Here is an 18,956-nt window from a genome sequence, read left to right as displayed (position 1 = left end):
GTATATGACTTCTTTCTTTCTGATAAACACAATCTGAGAAATATTAATAAATATCCTGACGCGTATATCCAAGCTTTATAATGGCAGTAAGCGTTACCAAACGAGTATGAGCTGAAGATAGTGTCTCCATCCAAATCCATTTCTCATAAACATATTCCACGTGGCTCCGGGGGGTTAATAAAGGCCTTCTGAAGCAAAGTGATGTGTTTGTGTAAAAAAAAAAAAAAAATCCATATTTAACTAATTATGAAGTAAAATATCTATCTAATATCCGCCTTCCGTAATCTACTTACAAAGAAAGTGTAAAACTCTAGCAGTTTGAAAAGCTTACGCTACTTCCTACGCCTTCTCTATTCAACTTACGGAAAAAGTGTAATTGACGCAACGCCATGTGGAATCCCTCCGGAGCCATGTGGAATATGTTTATGATGGATGGATGTGGATGGAGACACTTTCTTCAGCTCGTACTCGTTTGGTAATGCTAACTGCCATTATAAAGCTCTGATTTGTCAGGATATTTATTAATATTTCTCTGATTGTGTTCATTAGAAAGAAGAAAGTCATATACACCTAGGATAGCTTGAGGGTGAGTTAAGCTTGGGGTAATTTTGATATGAAAGTGAACTAATCTTTAATTGTGAAAGAGGATAAACCCTTTAGAAAAAATGTCTTGAGATATTTGGGTTTCTTATACCTGTTTCGCACTGGAAGCATAAGCAGAATGCAGAGCTGAAGCAGCATGTGCCCATTGTGCTCTCACACTGGCAGCATTTCTAGTGTGCAACTGAACTTTACCTAGTTCTATAGTCCAATAATGTCAGCCTGTCATGGTCTTTTGTTTACGATAACAGCATACACTGCTGTGATGTGATAGTGTTCCCTCGTCTTACATACTCATGCCATATAACATTATAACATGTTCAATGATATAATTTTATATAAATTTATTATATAAACTGTGTAGTTTTATATGATAAATTTTATTTTTAGCATGTTTAAGCTATAATTTAAATTGTTTGAACATGCTTTTTATTTACACACTGTTTAAAGTCATATTGGGACTACATGAAATACAATAGACCTCACTTATATTTTTATGTAAAATTATCATTTTTTTCATGTGCATCCATATTAATTTTGACCATGAATAATACACTGTTACTTTAACTGAGCGTGAGCTGAGCAGCACTGCCGCTTCTTCTCTGCTCCTGCTACATGGATCTAGTGTGAAATGAGCCTTACTGACATGGTGGCATGCATAATGAGTTTCAAAATGTTTGGTTTGTTTTTTGATTACATTTGTTTTGTAACACTTCTCTCCCACCTATTGGCCCTGAGACCCTCCTCCTCCCCATCTCTGCCTCTGTTCCTGCTCTGCATGATAGGTGCAGCCATTGAGAACAGTTTCCCATCAGTTTTGTGCATGCAGGTTTCATCGCCTCCATTGTTTGCCCCTGTCTGTACTACCAGTAGTTTTCTGCAACTTTTTTATCTTCTGAGGAAACTCTGGCAGTACAGACGAGGCTAGCTCATGGGGTCCTGTCCTTCATCTGTCGCTTTGTCGTCTTCTTTTTATTTCTCTTCTTCCAATTCCCTGACTTCAATCTTTGCACAAGTCTGTGCTATGAAATTGAACTTTAGCAATTGTTAACGTGATGTTTCAGTTATTTATGTCGAGCATTATTACCAATACGAATTGTAGTGTAAAGTACAGGCTTTTAAATTCTTTTTAAAACCCATTTAAATTCTGTAATCATTTACTCACCCTCATGTCATTCCAAACCTGTATAACTTTCTTTATGTGGACCACAAAATAACACAATTCGGAATAATGTCTTAGGCCACACTCTGTGATGTCTCACTGTATTTTCCCCCTGTAGGGTAAAACATAGTAGGGTCTTCAAAATTTTTGTTAACACTTTTAGAAAAAAAGTAAATCATACAGGTTTGGAACTACATGCATGGAAGAGAGTAAATGATGATTGTTTTTTTTCTCCGGAAATTCAGTGGGGTCCAGTATTGTTGTTTATATTTATTTGTTGTGCCCTCTTGTGGTCTGTTGGTTTAAAACCTGGTGCTCACTAATCTTTTCCCCTAACTGAAATAGACTCCCCAAATTCTTTATAATTCAAATATATGTTGAATTTTGGAAATATTTAGAGGAAAATTGCAACCTGTGCATTCAGTGGGACCTGATTCTGTAGTCAGACTAGACCTAAATACAGCATTTTGGACAAAAGCACCAGAAATTGGTTAGGCTTATACTGAAAAGTTATGCAGAAAAGTAGTGTTTTCTCTCATAATTGCTCATAGTAGTAGAGGAACAGTTTGAGAAGTTAGGATATTAGGGTACGTTTACACAACAACAATGTACTAAAATCGGAAATGTTTTTACTTTTTGTTTTTGTGTGTGTGTGTACAGATGACAACGTTGTCAAAATGATCCCCACACGGATCTGCAAAAAAAAAAAAAAGTTGTATTATTCATGCCATGCCAGTAGTTGGCATTGTCACTTTGTAAAGAAACACTAAGCGGCTATAGACTGAACATGTAATACACATGCACATGATGTCACCGTTTTCACAAATTTGCGTTTTTGTAGTTCACACAGAGACAATAATGGTATCGTTTTCAAAAACTTGCATTTTAAACCCTATTTTCAAAAGTGTGTTTGTGTTTTCAGGTGTAAATGAATGGCCAAATGCATGTAAAATACAATTTACATTTGTTTAGAACTTTTTTTGCACAGATACATACAATTCAATTTGTGGTACCAAAAAGGACCACATAGAAATACCAAAAGACCACCAAACTTGACAGCATATAGATAGCTACTATAGTAATACATTCAGAATTACTAAACACATTGGACCGATAGCCTCGTGGGCAGAGCTTTGACATATATAGCGCAGCTGCACCTGGCTTGAGGTCCTTTGCCATTCCCCTCTTTCTACCCCACGCTTTCCTGTCTGATCTTTATAATGTCCTATCCAATAAAGGCATAAAAATTCAAAAAAAAACTAAACACAGCAAAATAAAAACTAAAAAACATCTGAAGCTGGGGTTAACATCAGTTAAGTTTCTCCATCAGAGTGAGTGCTGTCTTTTGCTTGGAACATCTGATTTCTGTACATAACACCTTTGAACAACATATGAAGAGAGATGAGGAGGAGGAGAGATTATTATCTGTGAATGTCGTTGGTCTGGCTTCCAGGGTTTGTGAAGCTGAGAAATGACTGCTGATGGTTGTAGTTTTGTACATGAAGAAATTAGCAAAAAAAATCATCAAGTGTTAAAGAGGTGGTAGGAAGTGGTGGATGGGGGCAGAGGAGAGAATTGAATGTTTTGAAGAGTTTGCATGTCTGTTGATCTTTTTTGTAAATATGAAGCTTAAACGATTTGTCTTAGTGCGATTATGAAATCGCATAGCTGCAATTATTTTTTTATGCGTGGCTTGTCAATGAATTATGGCTCCAAATGCTAATCCATCTGAAAACATCTGAAAGTTTGAATCGCTTATAATGTGCGTTTGAAAAAACAACACACGTCAAACATCTTTCCAGACATGAGAAGCATTTATTAACATCTTGTCCAACCAAAGAAAACATTTAATAATATGTTTTACTCCAAACTCACTTCATAACAACAGTTGAGCATCCTTCTGTCAGATGAAGTGGCTTCTTACACAGAATATGGCAGTCGTGTGTTTATTAATCATGTTTAATCGATCAAAACGTTTCAATCTTCTGCTTATTCAGCTACAGCGATTGTATAGGATTTCCTGGAATTAAGCGTGTTCTACTTCGGCAGCAAGGCATATTTGCAGTTTCTGCCCGAGAGCGCCCTCTGGCTTTCAGATGGAGAAGCATTTACTACTGATCACAGAGCCGTACAACTCTGACAAGCTACGCATGAAATAATCGCAGCCTTTGCCAAATTGCGTGCAATAAATTTGCGATAAATCGTGCAGCCCTAGTTGCCTGCTTTGTGAGTACCCGTGGTGGTGAGCCTTTAAAGATCAAATGAGGCTAGGAGAAATTGGAAATTTGTAGCGTAAGGCTTCTCCAGGTGGATGTTTATGTTGCTGAAGAGTAGAAGTGGGCTGCCATCCTCAGGGAATGAGGACAGCAGCACATCCAGCTCCTGTAGAAAGTTGCCCAGCTGACCTGGAGGGCAATAAATGACTACAATATGGAGTTTTACTGGAAGTGTGATGGTAACCACATTAAACTCGAAAGAATTATTGTTGCACAGAGAAGAGTAGAAGACCAGTACCCCACCCAACCTGACAGGGAGTGTGAGGCAAAGAGAAGTATCACTTCAGGTGATATTATCCACATATTGCTGAGACCGAGATGAATTGTTATATTTTCTTAAAGTAATCTAAAAACCTACTTATAACTGTAGTTTGCACTCTAATTATCATGATGGCTTTGTGTGAACTTCTGGTCCATAGTCATGCCTTGAAAACTGAATTTGCAATTTGTGCTCCTTCCTGCTGCTTTCCGTCCCTTTACCACTCTGATCTGCACTAGAATTACCTGGCTGTCTCTCCTCAACCCTGATTTTGTATTCTGCCCTTCATTGCTTTAAATATATTTGATCCATACCCTTTGTCTTGTGGCACAAAACTGATTGAGGATGACTGGTTGTTTCCTGGCTGCTCCGATCCAGCATTAGCCAATCGGCAACAGGAAGTGGAGGAGGAGTCGTCCCAGGCCCATGGACTCTGCCCACAGAAAAGCAGGAAGCCCAAATATTTCACCCCACACAGCCTGCAGGTATGAACTAAAGTCACTACATAAATTACATACAGACGAGTGACAAATTAAAGGCAAATGTGTCATAGGTTTTAGGCTACCATGTGCTGCCAGATTAGCTGGCATTTGGTATTGATTCTAAAAGTATCCGGATCCCTCCTACTGGAGGGATTGAACACCATTCTTTATTAATGTTTTGATGACAGTGGTGGTGAGTGCTTTCTAAAATGCCAGTCCAAAATCTCCCATAGTTGTCAGTTTTGGTTGAGATCCTGTTGACTGCAAAGGCATAGCACAGGATTTGCATTATTTTCATACTCAAGTCATTCAGTGAATGCTCATGTCCTGTGAAGGGGGGCATTGTCATGCTGGAAGAGACCACTTCCATCAGGATAGAAATGTTTTAATACTGGATAAAGGTGAGCACTCAAAACAAATTTGTATTGATTTACATTGACCTGTTCCTCTAAGGCAGTGTTTCTGGAAAAGTCATGTAAATTAATACAATTTTAAAACTCCATGGGCTTTTTAATAATGTATTATTTTTTCTAGTTGTCAAGCTTAAAACATTTTATTGTGATTAAATTTGAAAAAAAAAATATATATAAAAAAATCCCTTTTCACTATGAAGGTCATGCAAATTTATTCAAATTTTGTTGTGTACAATTTGAGTCTTTGAGTCAAAAAGGTGGAGAACCACTCCTATAATGGGAAAAGTGGATCCCAAACATGCCAGCAAAATGCCCCCCCACAGCCATAGGCTCCCTCAGATTTTACTTTAATTTGTCACCCATCTGTATTTAGTCCCTTTATATTTTTCTGTGTTGCAAAGTTGAATTAAACAAATAGTTTAGCAAAAAATTGTATTTAAACCACTTACTCGCCCTTATGTCATTTCAAACTTGTATGACTTTTTCCCCATTAAACATAAAAGTGGGTAATTTGAAGAATATTAATGCTGCTTTTTCCCCATAGACAGTAAAATAAACATTTAGTTACCAGGTTCTGAAGATTAAAAAAAAAAAAAAAAAGACCATAAAAGTAGTTCGTAATGACTTTTGTGAAATAAGTATCTTCTGACTACATGTGATTTAAGTCTTTATTCAGTGAAACCCTTGCCTTCAGTCACCGTTATCATTTACACGTGTTACATTCAAACATGGTGTGTGAGGATGCGCTGTCAGCATAGTCAATGTTGCCAAAGGTTATTACTAGGGTGTGCATCAGAGACAATATCTGTATCTGTAACAAATGCAAAATTGTATTTGTACTTGGATAAAACCAGAAGTTGGGCAGGACTTTAACTGGAAGTTCATAAAATTACACAAGAAGCCTGTTTTAAATGTAATTTTGTTCCCTTCATAGTTGTCATTTAACAATACCCTGTATAACTAATTTAATATAATATATTCTAATCGTTGGAGCTGATAGCCTCGTAGGCAGCGCTCTGACACGTAATGTGGTTGTGCTTTGGGTGACCCGAGTTCGAGTCCCAGCTTGGTAACCTTTCCTGATCACAATAAATATTTGAATATCTACTAATTAAAAATAATAATGTTAAATGTTAAAATATAGCCGCAAGTGGCTTTATTTTATTTATTTTTTTATATACAAATTAGAATGTTGTATATTATTGAACTGCTTTAAGTAAGGGTTCAGATGAAACAAGATTTTGATTCTATCACACACGGTTGTGGAGTTATTAGCTTCAATTTTCAATTTCATGGATCATACAGTTCCATAGTTAAAGTTTTGTAGCGCCCCTTATTGGCAGAATTGAACAAAATTGATGCGCATCCTCAGAATGTTCTGGTGTCTATGTGTTTCAAGTTTCGTTTAGATTGGGCATAGCTTTCAGCAGATACAGGTCAACTCATAAAAATGGGCACTGCCTGACCAGTTAATTAACTTATATCTTTGCAATTCTTTGACAAATTAAAATTCTTTTGACACATTTTGGTTATGGGGATCAAGCATACCATGTTTCAAAAGATTTTAGATTTTTGGAAAAATCAATTTTTAAATTTTTTTTTTATGGAAATGAAATGGGTATACATTTTGTAGAACAACAATCAAGGATTTATTGGAAAAAATAATTTTGAGTCTAGCTCTTGCAGTTCCGAACCATAACCAGTTATGAACCACAACGCAAAGGTGCTTATTGTAGCGCCACCTAGTGTCCAACGGAATAGCTGATTAGAGAACAGGGAAGAAGAAATATTTAGTGGTTGAAAATTCCTAAAACAGATTTTACCATGCATTCAAATGCATATCTGAGCAAATTATAAAGAACGCATAGGCTAAATGCTACATACACATTTTCTACTATCAAGTAATAGAAAAGGAGTAGAAAATGTGTATGATTTCAGTACCTTAGTTGATATTACTCCTGACAGCTCTGATTTCTTAGACTCGCAGAGACTGCAACGTGGCTATTTGTTTTGCGATCGTGCTGATCTCATTTCATTCATAGAGATTCACATCACACGCTCAGAGGTTTATGTATAATATCGTACACTATACTGTCACAAAGCACCGTCCTTCAGATGAGACGTTTAATCAAGGTCCAGACTCTCTGTGGTCATAAATCCCAGGATGTCCTTTGAAATAGAGTAGGGGTGTAACCCCAGGATCCTGGCCAAATTCGCTTATTGGCCTCTTTCCATCATGACCTCTTAATCATCCCCATATACTGATTGGCTTCATCACTCCGTCTCCTCTCCACCAATAAGCTGGCATGTGGTGTGCGTTCTGGCACAAAATGGCTGCCGACACATCATCCAGGTGGATGCTGCACATTGGTGGCGGTTGAGGAGATTCCCCCTTTCATATAAAGAGCTTTGAGTACCCAGAAAAGCGCTATATAAATGTAACAAATTATAATTATTAATTTGTCCGCCAAATATTTTTCCTATTATTAATTTTGAAGCCATTATCAGTGCCTTTCCGAATAAGGTACAGGATTTGGCATTGAGTGCATCCTTAGTTATGTTATGTAGCTGATCTTGAATGTCAGATTTGAAGATGTGGAAGAATGAAAGAAAGCCATACAGGTTTGGAAGGACTTGAGGGTGAGTAAAAGGCACAATTTTCATTTTTAGATGAACTGTACTGTAAAATTTTTATTTTTTTCTCCACTCATGTAGAAGTAGTTAATTGTTAATTATTAAGAAGTGATAATAAAAAATTTATGTTTATGTATAAGTTATATATATCTTCTAATGTGTTTACTATTTCTTTCTACAGGAAGACTTGGAATTTCATAATAGGCAAGACCCGATAGGTCCCACTGATTGCGATGTGAATGGAGAGAATATGGGTGGATGGTGGCCACAGCACAGTGCTGCAGATACAGGTGTGAAACTCACTAGACACTGTCCATGTTCTAAATGTTGGCTCTGTGCAGTTGTTGGTCTTACTTTGGTTACACACCAGTGTGATGACCTTCCTCTTTTAATCTCGGGGCACCAGCTAATGAATTTCACATTAAAATTAGAAGAATGATTGTCCAAGTGGATCTTATTAGAAAATATGCAAATTTGGATGGATTTTACCGTCTGACTTAACTGAAAGATTTTATGATATTCTGAATATAATACTGTTGTATCAACTCAAGGAAGACACATCATAATAAAATGAAATGCGTTAACAAAAGATATAGAAGAAAAATAATGACAAATCAAGAGACCCAAATAAAGCAAGGCTAAAATGGACAATAGAATGAAATGTATAGGATGGAAAATTCAAGTGAAGTTGGATGCAGGTGTGGCAGTAACATTATCTTATGGATAGATAAGCAATTGTGCTTTTTTCATACCAAACAAATAATTTATTAACTCATATTAGCTATTAAAAAGGCTAATGTAAATTAGAAAATATACACTAACATATATTAATTTAGCTGTTATAAGTAAACTGAGGTATCTGGATAGGTATAGAGTGAATGTGTTGTAGTTTTGTGTTCATTTGTGTAAGAAAGTATGTGAAGGTTTGTCCTCCTAGTCACTGCTGTTGCATGGCTAGTAAATTACCATGCTTTATCTGGAGGTCCTTAGGAATATTAGAAGTATTTACAAGTAATGTCTTAAATATTTTGTGTAAAGAAAAGATAAAGTCGGCACACCATGGCTCCATAAATTAGAAATGTATTGACTTTCTAAAGAAAAGCCTGTGTGCTCAAAATATTACCTTTCGGAGAGTCTGTTAATAAATTTCTCATTTTTGGTGCAGTGGTCTGCCAAATCTTTTCATTCTGTTTTATTTTTTGGTTGAGCATCCTTTTTGAGCTATTTGCTTGTGATTTGCTCGCTTTTGTTTTTGTTAAATATTTTGCATTACCCAAAATAAAAAATGATTGGAGAAAGCAGTGAGCACTCATGTAAACTATATAAATCAATACATTCACTTTATTTGTCATTATTCACGTGGATGATATATTTGTTTTTGTTTTCACTCATTTAGATGGTTTGAGGTCTGTTGTTGAGGAGCTTGAACTGGAGAGGAACCAACTGCAGGAGCAGATTTCGGTCCTTGAGAAACAATGCCAAGATCTAGAGGACCGTCTGCAACTTCAGGCTCGCATTGAATTACTACAGGTACACAGAAACTGTTTGGACTGTACATATTAAGGCACTATCGTTATAAGCCTCAGCAATTACACTGCTTGCCAACTGACCTTTTGCTAAGCCCTCTCCCTCGGTCACCGCTGCTGTAAATCATGCAGAGAGCAAATTTTTGGATTGAATTGCCTTAGGAATCATTAAATAAAGTGGAAATGAATCATGCCTAGTCACTTTATTTAACTTCCTATAATCTGTGCAGAAGCGATATGTCCCATGTGATTTAACTAAAGACAAGTGTAATCGTGATCGTTTATTCCAAAAATGGCAAAAAGCAGTATCAAAGTTGTCCAAAAATAGATGTTGCACCCAAAGTGCTCTCTGGTGATGTGCAATAGTTTTGAGGTATAATTTAGGACAGTGGTTCCCAAACTTTTTATGGATACTTTATGAATACCTTTTATAAAGTAAATATTGTTTTAAGTAGAATGTTTAATAGAGAAATCTGTAATGATGGTAAAAATAAAGTTATACTTTTAAATATCAAACTACAACCACCAGTAGGTGGCGGTAAGTCTCGGCTGAGTGAGCTGTGGAGTCCTGCCTGTATTTATGAATGGGTTCATTGACTCTCTCTATTCATTCAAAGCCGCAGATTTATTAAGGAAACACCGCTGTGTGTTGCATTCCTGCTGTGACTTGGAACTATTATTTTGCTGCAAAATAGAGTGAACAATACTGTTTAAAATGTACATATCTTAATATTACTCTTTTGTTAGTAACTGCTGTATAAAATCAATGTCACATTTGCAGTCATGTGGATATTTGGGAAAAATTGCATTCTTGATATCAACATTAAAAACAAGAACTCACATGGGGTATGATTTTGTATCAAAAAGAGTTTGAGTCTTAAATTGATCTCTATGCTCAGTCTGTGTCCGTATTTGTTTTTCATGCTATTAAAGGGTTAGTTCACCCTAATATGAAATTTCTTTCATTTCTGTCAAGTACTCACCCTTGAGTCATTCCAAACCCATCTGCGGAACACAAATGAAAATATTTTTGATGAAATCCGCTTTTTATTCCCCATAGAAAACAACTTAATTATTGTCATTCAAGGCCCAGAAAGGTAAAGACATCGTTAAAATAGACTACACTGATTCAAACTTAATGTTATGAAGCAATGAGAATACTTTTTGTGCACAAAAACAAAACAAAATAACGACTTAATTCAACAAATTCTTCTCTACCCTGTCAGACTCGTACGCAGTTGACGCAGTGAACGCAGTTCAGCGCTTACAATGTTTACATCCGAACACCTGCTCAGTATTGGCCAGCTACTGCGTCAGCATCACAAGCATGCGCCGCGTACAAGTCTGACAGTTTAGAAAAGAATTGTTGAATAAAGTTGTTATTTTTGTTTTGTTTTTACACACAAAAATTATTCTTTTCACCTCATAACATTACGGTTGAACCAGTGTAGTCACGCTGACTATTTTAACAATGTCTTTAATACTTTTCTGGACCATGAATGATGGTAATTATGTTGATGTCTATGAGGGATAAAAAAAACCTCTTGGATTTTATCAAAAATATCTTAATTTGAGTTCCAAAGATGAACAGGGTTTGAAATGACATGAGGGTGAGTAATTTGGGCTTATCAAAAGGTCAGTTTCAGCTTTTTTTTCCTAAAAATAAATGGTGAATGAAGCAGATTTTTTTTTTTTTTGCTTGTCAGAAAATAAAGTAATCCAAATTTGTTTTTGACAAAATCTCGTTGAATCTTTCTATGATATATGATGATCTATGGTATAATTTGGTAATAGCCAGTTAATTACGTGTATATTGAGTGAACTATATGCAACACTCCTCTAACACAGGCAACGTTTGGTATAGATGAAGGTGACACCCTGTCCACATCTCAGGTTTGTTTATGTTTGTGTAAGCTTCCAAAAGCACGTCTGATCGTGGAACCTTCTCTTTGTACTTATCACCGTCCTCTTCGCACTGTAAATTGGTGTGCAGTTCAAACACAGGGTGTGTAGTGATTTTTAACATTTTGAGTTAAGCTAGGGCTGCACAAATAATAAAAAAATATAGTTGTGATTATATTTTATAAATATGTTTATGGCTGCCACAATTAGCTAATCATAAACTGTTAAACATAAGCACATATATGTAGTGGCCAGTTTTTGTGTTTTTTTTTGTGTACTTTTCTCACTTTCAATATCTATTTGTTTTCTCAACCTGATAAGAGGACCAATGTGGCCATTTAGTCATTGTCTTAGGATGTTTTCACACTTGGTGCATTTTAGGTGTCTGAGCATGGTTCGCAAACACTAAATGATCTCAGTTCCTTATAAAGTGAACCAAACCAACACCATCTTGGGAGGTGGTCAGAGTAAGCTTTTAGCTAACGTTTTACTAAAACATGCACTGTAGACACAAATCATTCTGGGCTCACTTGTTTTTTCCATTCACAAATTCCCATTTAGTTTGTTCATCAGATGCCTCCGGAACAAATCGGCTATATTGCTTCTGCTGGCAGATCTCTCCAAATTACAAATGAACAACACTTGTCTGTTGTCATTCCAACCGCTTTCAAACTGTTAGAGATGCGGCTGCATGAACATCTTGTTAACCAATTAACCAAACTAGTAATTTAAATGTTAAAGAAAATACAAAGCAAAAGTTATAATGCACAAACAAATTCAAAGAAGCTTCCAGAGTGGGAGAGGAGAATGTCTTCGACTGAACTTCCTCAAAGCTTAAACTGCTTCACCAGTTCGCAGCCATTCTGCAGCCTCCGAGTTAATTCAACTCACCTATGCACACTAATAGGCATGGATAAGAGGAACAAGGAAAAGAGAACAAAACAAAACCACATGCACAGCAGAGAGCATTATCAAAACATCACAAACATTTAATAATAAATTATGTTACAACAACTTAAGCAAAAAAGTTAAGCTTAAGCCCTATTGGGACAATAATTGTTTCTCATAGGGATGTAAGGTATTTTCAACATTTACAGGGACTTTATTTTACAGTGTTTTTTTTTTTTTTTTTTTTTAACATTTACAGTGATTTTATTGCTGTCTGAATCCAGAATGTTAGTGTTTTTCTCCCAGCATCTGCGTAAAAATCCCCAGCTGAATTACCTACTGTTTTTGACAAACGCCAAGGACGTGTGGTAATTTAATTGCCGTCCGAATCCACATCACTGTGTTTCAAAATTCACCATTTAAATCCTTTTTGACCACTGCGGAACACTGTATGATTATTGATGCACTTTTATTACTGAAATGGTGGGAAGTAGCCTAATTACAAGAACAATATTTCATCACCACTCCAGCTCAGCGAAAGGAGAAAGAGGAAAAAAGCATGTAAACATTTGAAATAATTTTAAACCGTATTATACAATTATATAGGCCTAAATTAAAAATAGAAATCAAGCAGCTTTGTTTACCTCATGTAAATAAGAGGCTGCATTAACTTATTTCCACTAATTTCTATGTTTTTAAAATGACATCCATCATTTTGAGATAAAATGCAAGACGGAAAATTATTTCAGATATAGCGTGTCTATCTTTCTATTTTTAAACAGGATATTATTTTCCTATTATTAAATTAAATATGAATTCATATTATTACAAGCATATGACATTTTATTTAGCCTACAACAGACAATCATGCGACCACGTGAGTGGCGCGTTCTTGAGTTCATAGGATCACTAAATGAATAATAAACCACCATTAATAATTCGCCATCCAAATGCACCTCAGTGATACAACTCATTATTTTTTACAGATGTCCACCTGAGAAACAATTACCGTCGGAATAGGGCTTTAATCTACAACATTTCTAGCAATGTTGTTTTACAAAGTAATAATAATAAGTGAAGCACTTTGAACGGTGAGAATGGGCTTGAATTTTGGAAGGTATAGTCATCAGCCATCAACCAGTGTATTGGACTTGGTCCAAAAAGCAACAGTATGAACATCAAGAGGTCTGAGACCAAAAAAAGGATCTGAATCCTCTTTCAGGTACAGGGACAGTGTGGACATAAAGAGAATTTGGTCCTTTTTCACTTGGTTCACCTCTTGGTCCAATTCAAGGATCTTTTTGCAATAACAATGTTCAAGGGCAACAATGAGCAATTCATATTTTTTCATTATCGTGCAGCCCTAGGTTAAGCCCACATTTTTCCTTACCAACATGACGAGCAGTTTTGCAGTGGGGTGCATTTTTGCTGCTTTGCTTGTATTTTTAATGATCTGTCGTCTTCTTATCTGTTAGAATGAGTCTGAGCGCCTGCAGGCACAGGTCGCCAGCCTTCGCAATCAACAGATTAAAGATGCAGAAAAGCATCAGCTGCTCATCACCAGTCTGAACAAACAACTACAAGGGTAATTATTTAAAATAAGCTTCTGGTGCCTGATTACAGAAACATTCCAAGATTTGTATCTGTTTTGTAACATTGTAATTTTAGTTATTGTCTCATTTGTACACAAATGTTGTGTTTAAATACCATAAAAATAATTTAACATATCTGTTGACTCAGACTGAGCAGTACACAGGAGTGTCTGGAGTCCTCGCTCATGGAAAAGGAGCATACGCTTGCCAGAACCTCAGAGAAACTGGAATGTATTGACAGTCTGAGGGAGGCATTAGAGGCAAAAGAAAAACAACACCAAGACACAGCTGATAAACTGCTTCAAACTGAACACAATGTGGGTAAATGTGTACTGTTTTGTAATAATGTGTGTATATTTAACAAGATGACATTATCTATTTTGGGGACTCATCTGTATGATTGGACATTTATTGAGCTTCATTTCAGCAGTCGGTCACATATATTTCAAGTTGACAATAAATGTTTGCAATAATTGCAATCTCGAAAGAAATAATAAAAATAAAATATAATAAAATAAAATAACACCTCTTCTTCACCACTCAGACAGAATATAAATAATTTACTAACTATATTAACATAGGTATGTGATTTTACAAGCATTGTAGAGCTTTTAAAGACATTTTTGCATTCAGCAACCATTTTAGTTTTTTAAACACACTTTTTTAAAACGGTACTGACCCAAGCATGAAAATCAGTGGCACATATGACATATGTGATTTTTAAACCACATCTGAGTAATGGAGACTACCTTGTTATGCAGCTGGCTGAAGTTAAAAAAACATGCAGCACCTTTGAGAAGGAAAACTCCGAGATGAAAGCAACTGTTGCAGAGCTGACACTCAAACTTGGTGTGCTGAAAGACAAGGTAACATCTTACAGACATGATTATTCACTGGCTCCCATGTCTTCAATGTTTTTTGTGCAACTTTTGTATTGTACAAACAATTATATTTTGACAAAATATATACAACCATACACTGCCCTCCAGAAGTTTGGAAACACCCCTGGCAAAGTGTGGTTTTGGACGATATCAGCATAAATCCTTATCATTTTTTGTGTGCAAATACATTAAAGTAACTTGACATTATCATTGATCATAAAAATTTTCATTTTGATTACATAATAATGGCAATATAAACATGTCAAAGTCAGACATGCCCCTTTGCCAGCTGTGATGCCTGGTTACTGGTTTAAACTTGGCCCAGGTTTGTAAAAGATTCTTGGGTCAGCACACCTCAATAGCTTCAACAATTGATTGCCAATTACGTTTAGAATACAATGAACCAATTAGAACCCAGTTTAGGTCAGATAGCTGCTAATGGTAGATATTTTGATGAATCGAAAATTAAATTTTTTTTCTATGTATAAACTGTTTATGTATATGTTTTCGTAGTTTGTGTTGTCCCTTATCAGTGCAAAATTATCACAAATTAAAAAGGATTCATCCCAATATTGTCCAAAACCCCACTTTTCTAGGCCGTTTCCAAGCTTTTGGAGGGCAGTGTAGATTTTTCGTTCAAAGTTCATTAATGTCACTATATTCCATTTTCTTGTTTCAGACGCAGAAACAAGAGGCAACAATAGAATCATTACAGAGTGATCTGGTTCAAACAAACGATGATCTTGACAGACTGAACACAGCTCATCTGGAAGAAAGAGCACAGCTGGTTCATGACTTGCAGAGCTGTGAGCGAGAAATCGATAGACTTCAAGATGTCATCACTGATAAGGACAAAGAAATACTGGCTCTATCGTCCAGCACGGCAGAATATTCAGAGCAAATCCATGAATTAAAACAGGAAATGAAGCTCAAAGAGGAAGTGCTGACTAAAGTCGAACAGGATGTTCACATCTTTAGAGACCCACAGCTTTCTGACCAACAGTTCTTTAATGTGTTAATACCTGAGCTGATTGAACAATTGAAGAGAACTGAAAGTGATTTAAAGGTAGCGAAAAAAGAAGGCGAGTCAAAGAGTAGTGAAATTAAAGACTTCACAAAGCAAACAGAGGAGGATAAGAAAACAATTCAGGATCTCCGCATGGAAATACAGAAGCTGAATATGAATCTCAAAGATGACCTATTGGATAGAGAACAAGTGCATGAAAAAGAATTCCTCAAAGAGGAACGTAATAAGTTGCTTGGTGAAATCAGCAAACATAAAAGTGAGCTTCTGATGTTCTCTAGAAAGCTTGAGGAGCAGGTTGAATGTCAAGAGCAGCTTAAGCAAGATGTCCAAGACAAGTCAAAGATAATATTTTTATTAGAGCAGAAGCTGAAGGCTGTTCAAGAGGAGACAGTTGCTGAGAGGGCTAGATTTAACAAAGAACTCAAGATTCGAGATGAAGCCAAAGAAAACCTTGAGAAAGATTTGTCTGGTAAAATAGAGAGTTTTGAATCTGTGAACGATAACAACAAGAAACTTCAAGAATCACTTGAGCAGAATTTGGGGGAGCTTGCAAGACAAAAGCAGCTTCTGGATAATGCTAAGGAGGAAATACAAGCTGTGCAAGATCAGAATTCCAAGTTGCTTTTACAAGTCAAAAGTCTCACTAATGACAATTGTCAATTAAAGAGGGACATTGAGACTAGTGTCCAGTCTCTTTCTGATGTTTCAGAAGAAAAGAAAAGATTGGTAAGCAAAATATCTGAAGTTGAACTGCAGTTGTTAGAAAGTGTTAAAACAATAGAAGGCTTGCAGAGGGATAAGGAAGAGCTAGCTCTCAGAGGAACTGAATTAAGCAAAGAACTTGAACAAAACAAGCAATCAATGGCTGAGATTTTGTTAGAAAAAGATGCCATTGTTAGGCTCTGTGAGACTTTGAGTAGCCAAAATCAACAATTGCAAGAAATGTTTGAGGAGAAACAAAAGGAAGTGCTTACACTGACACAGGTTGTGTCTGAAATTAATAGCAAGGTCACATTAACTCTCAAAGAAAATGAAGAGCTTGCCTCTAAAATCATCAGTCTTGATGAACAGAACAAGTACCTTCAGAAACAAACAAATGAACAGATGAAGTCACTCACAGAAACAACCAAGGAGAGAGAGACTTTACAAAACAAAATCTTGATTTTTGAAACGCAAAATGTGGAAAACCATAAAATCATAGAAGGTTTACTTAAGCAAAAGGAAGATTTGCTTTTGCAAGTGGAGGAATACAAAGTTATTCAACAGAAACAGCATTCTGGAGCTGAGACCTTACAGAAAAAGTCTTTAGAATGTGCAGCCCTCTCACAATGTCTCAGGGAAACCAAGGAGGAAGTAGATCATCTTAGGAGAGAACTTGAATCCTCCACTTCTCAAGTCATTCAATACAACCATATTGTCCTTGAAAAAGAAAAGATCTTGACAGACCAAAGTACACAAATGGAAGCTTATCAGCACCAAATCAAGGAATTACAAAATAGTCTATCCATTCTTCAACAACAAGCTAATGAACATAAATCAGGCCTGACAGAGAAAGTCACGTTGCTGCAGAAAGAATCAAATACATGTCTTTTGCTACAAAAGGAACTTGGTCATGAAAGAGAACTTGTTTTTACCCTTCAGCAAGAGATAAGCTCTCTGAAAGTGGACTTGGAAGTGAAAGAAAGCACTTTAAGAGAGAAAAATCTTGAATGCCACAATCACTCAGAGGAATTGTACAAAAGAAATGAGTCACTCCTTTCACTAACTAGTCAGCTTGGTATTATGAATACAAATATTGTGAAGCTTGAGTCTGATAATGCAAATTTAAAAGACACTTTAGAGAGGCATTTAACAGAAAATGTAAGCCTAAAGGATGAGTTGAGAAAGAAACAAATGGAGCTTGTCGAATATCAGGATAGTGTTCAGGCAATGAATGACCAAAACATAATTAAATCTGAACTGAAGAATTCAATGGAAGAAATATTTAGACAACAAGAGATGATCACTTCTCTACAAAATGAATTGGCTAGCAAAAGAGTCGAACTGGCATCTTTGGTAGAACAGTTCAAATCGGAGCACTCTCAACTTGAATCTTTACAACTCGCTCTGCAAGAGAAAGAGGAAGATTTCAGAACACAGGAAATGTATGTTAATAAGATGCAGGTCAAACTGCTGGAAAGTGAGGACCAAATCACTCAGAAACTAACAGTGATCTCTGAGCTACATGAAGAGACTCAGAATTTGCAGACAGCTTTGCAAGACAAAGATGCTCTGCTGTTAAATAAAGATAAAGAGTTTTCTCAGGTTAAGACAACGTTATTGGCACAATCAGAGGCATGTGAAGCCAGACTGAAATTAGAAATGGGCGTAATTGCTAAATTTCAGGGAGAAATACAGAGCTTACAAGAGAATAACAACCATCTCATCAGCATCATTAATGAAAAGGATTCTTTATTGACGCAGGAGAAAGAAAAATATCTGTGCTTACAAGGTACTGCATCAGAACTGGAAAACACCATTTCACAATTGAACTTTCAAATAGAGCAATTAGCCTCAGAGATCACACAACTCAGAGAAAAACAAGCTGAGAAGGAACTAATCACATTTGCTGCTCAGTCACAAATGCAGAAACTGGATGAACTATACAAGAAACTTCAAAAGGAATATGATTTGACCAAACAGGAGTTGATTAAAGTTATCAATGAAAAATCATTAAAGGAAGAAGAGGTCTGTAAATTGGTCCTGGAAAAGGAAGAAATCTGCAGAAATTCTAGTTATCAGATTCAGAGAATTCATGACCAGGTACAACAACAAAAGTGGCAATCCAGCACTATGAACGAAGTGGAGGAAGTTAAGACAATGGAGGGAGAGAAACTCCACACCCTGGTTAGTACTCAATGCCTATTGAATTGAAATTCAAGAATAAGAAAAGTGTTACATTTCTAGTGTCTGAAAATGTTTGATTTACTGTTCTTATCAAACACAAGCTAAGAATACTCTTTATAGGCAACATCTAGATATTAATTACACAAACTGGGAAGTTCAGACTTTGATGTAGGAAATCCTATATTTTGTCTAGCTCAGGAAAAGTTACAGAAAAAGGAACTAAATGCTTTAAAAATCAGAGATATTCTAGAAAGGGCATTGGCAAGTGTCCAGGTTCAGGAAAAGGAAATTTCAAACAACTTGAGTTGAAAGGTTTAGATAAAGGGGTTTAAGTGATTAATCAATAATCTAACCTGATGGAAATTGTATACGAGGATGTTAACTGTGACAGAATGATTCATAGGTTGGTGACAGGATACACATAACTA

At 36.1% G+C, this 18,956-nt stretch overlaps 1 protein-coding gene across 3 annotated transcripts in view; it reads left to right on the top strand.

Moving 5' to 3' along the window:
- si:ch211-220f16.2 (golgin subfamily A member 4) overlaps nt 1-18,956 on the top strand; it is a 42,502-nt gene that overhangs the window by 13,311 nt on the left and 10,235 nt on the right. Inside the window, exons 9-16 of one of the 3 annotated variants that reach the window (XM_048169614.1) lie at nt 4,676-4,782; nt 8,008-8,116; nt 9,223-9,356; nt 11,201-11,245; nt 13,618-13,727; nt 13,883-14,051; nt 14,496-14,600; nt 15,295-18,528. In XM_048169614.1, the coding sequence (XP_048025571.1) occupies nt 4,676-4,782; nt 8,008-8,116; nt 9,223-9,356; nt 11,201-11,245; nt 13,618-13,727; nt 13,883-14,051; nt 14,496-14,600; nt 15,295-18,528 (4,013 nt within the window). Of the gene's footprint in view, nt 1-4,630; nt 4,783-8,007; nt 8,117-9,222; nt 9,357-11,200; nt 11,246-13,617; nt 13,728-13,882; nt 14,052-14,495; nt 14,601-15,294; nt 18,529-18,956 lie in introns of all 3 variants that reach the window. The other 2 variants (XM_048169612.1, XM_048169613.1) reach the window with 2 other exon arrangements.

The sequence above is a fragment of the Megalobrama amblycephala genome, linkage group LG19, assembly GCF_018812025.1.
Source record: "Megalobrama amblycephala isolate DHTTF-2021 linkage group LG19, ASM1881202v1, whole genome shotgun sequence".
In the NCBI taxonomy this organism is placed as follows: Eukaryota; Metazoa; Chordata; class Actinopteri; order Cypriniformes; family Xenocyprididae; genus Megalobrama; species Megalobrama amblycephala.
The sequence above is the reverse complement of the archived record's forward strand: the minus strand, read 5'-3'. Positions and strand labels throughout refer to the sequence as shown.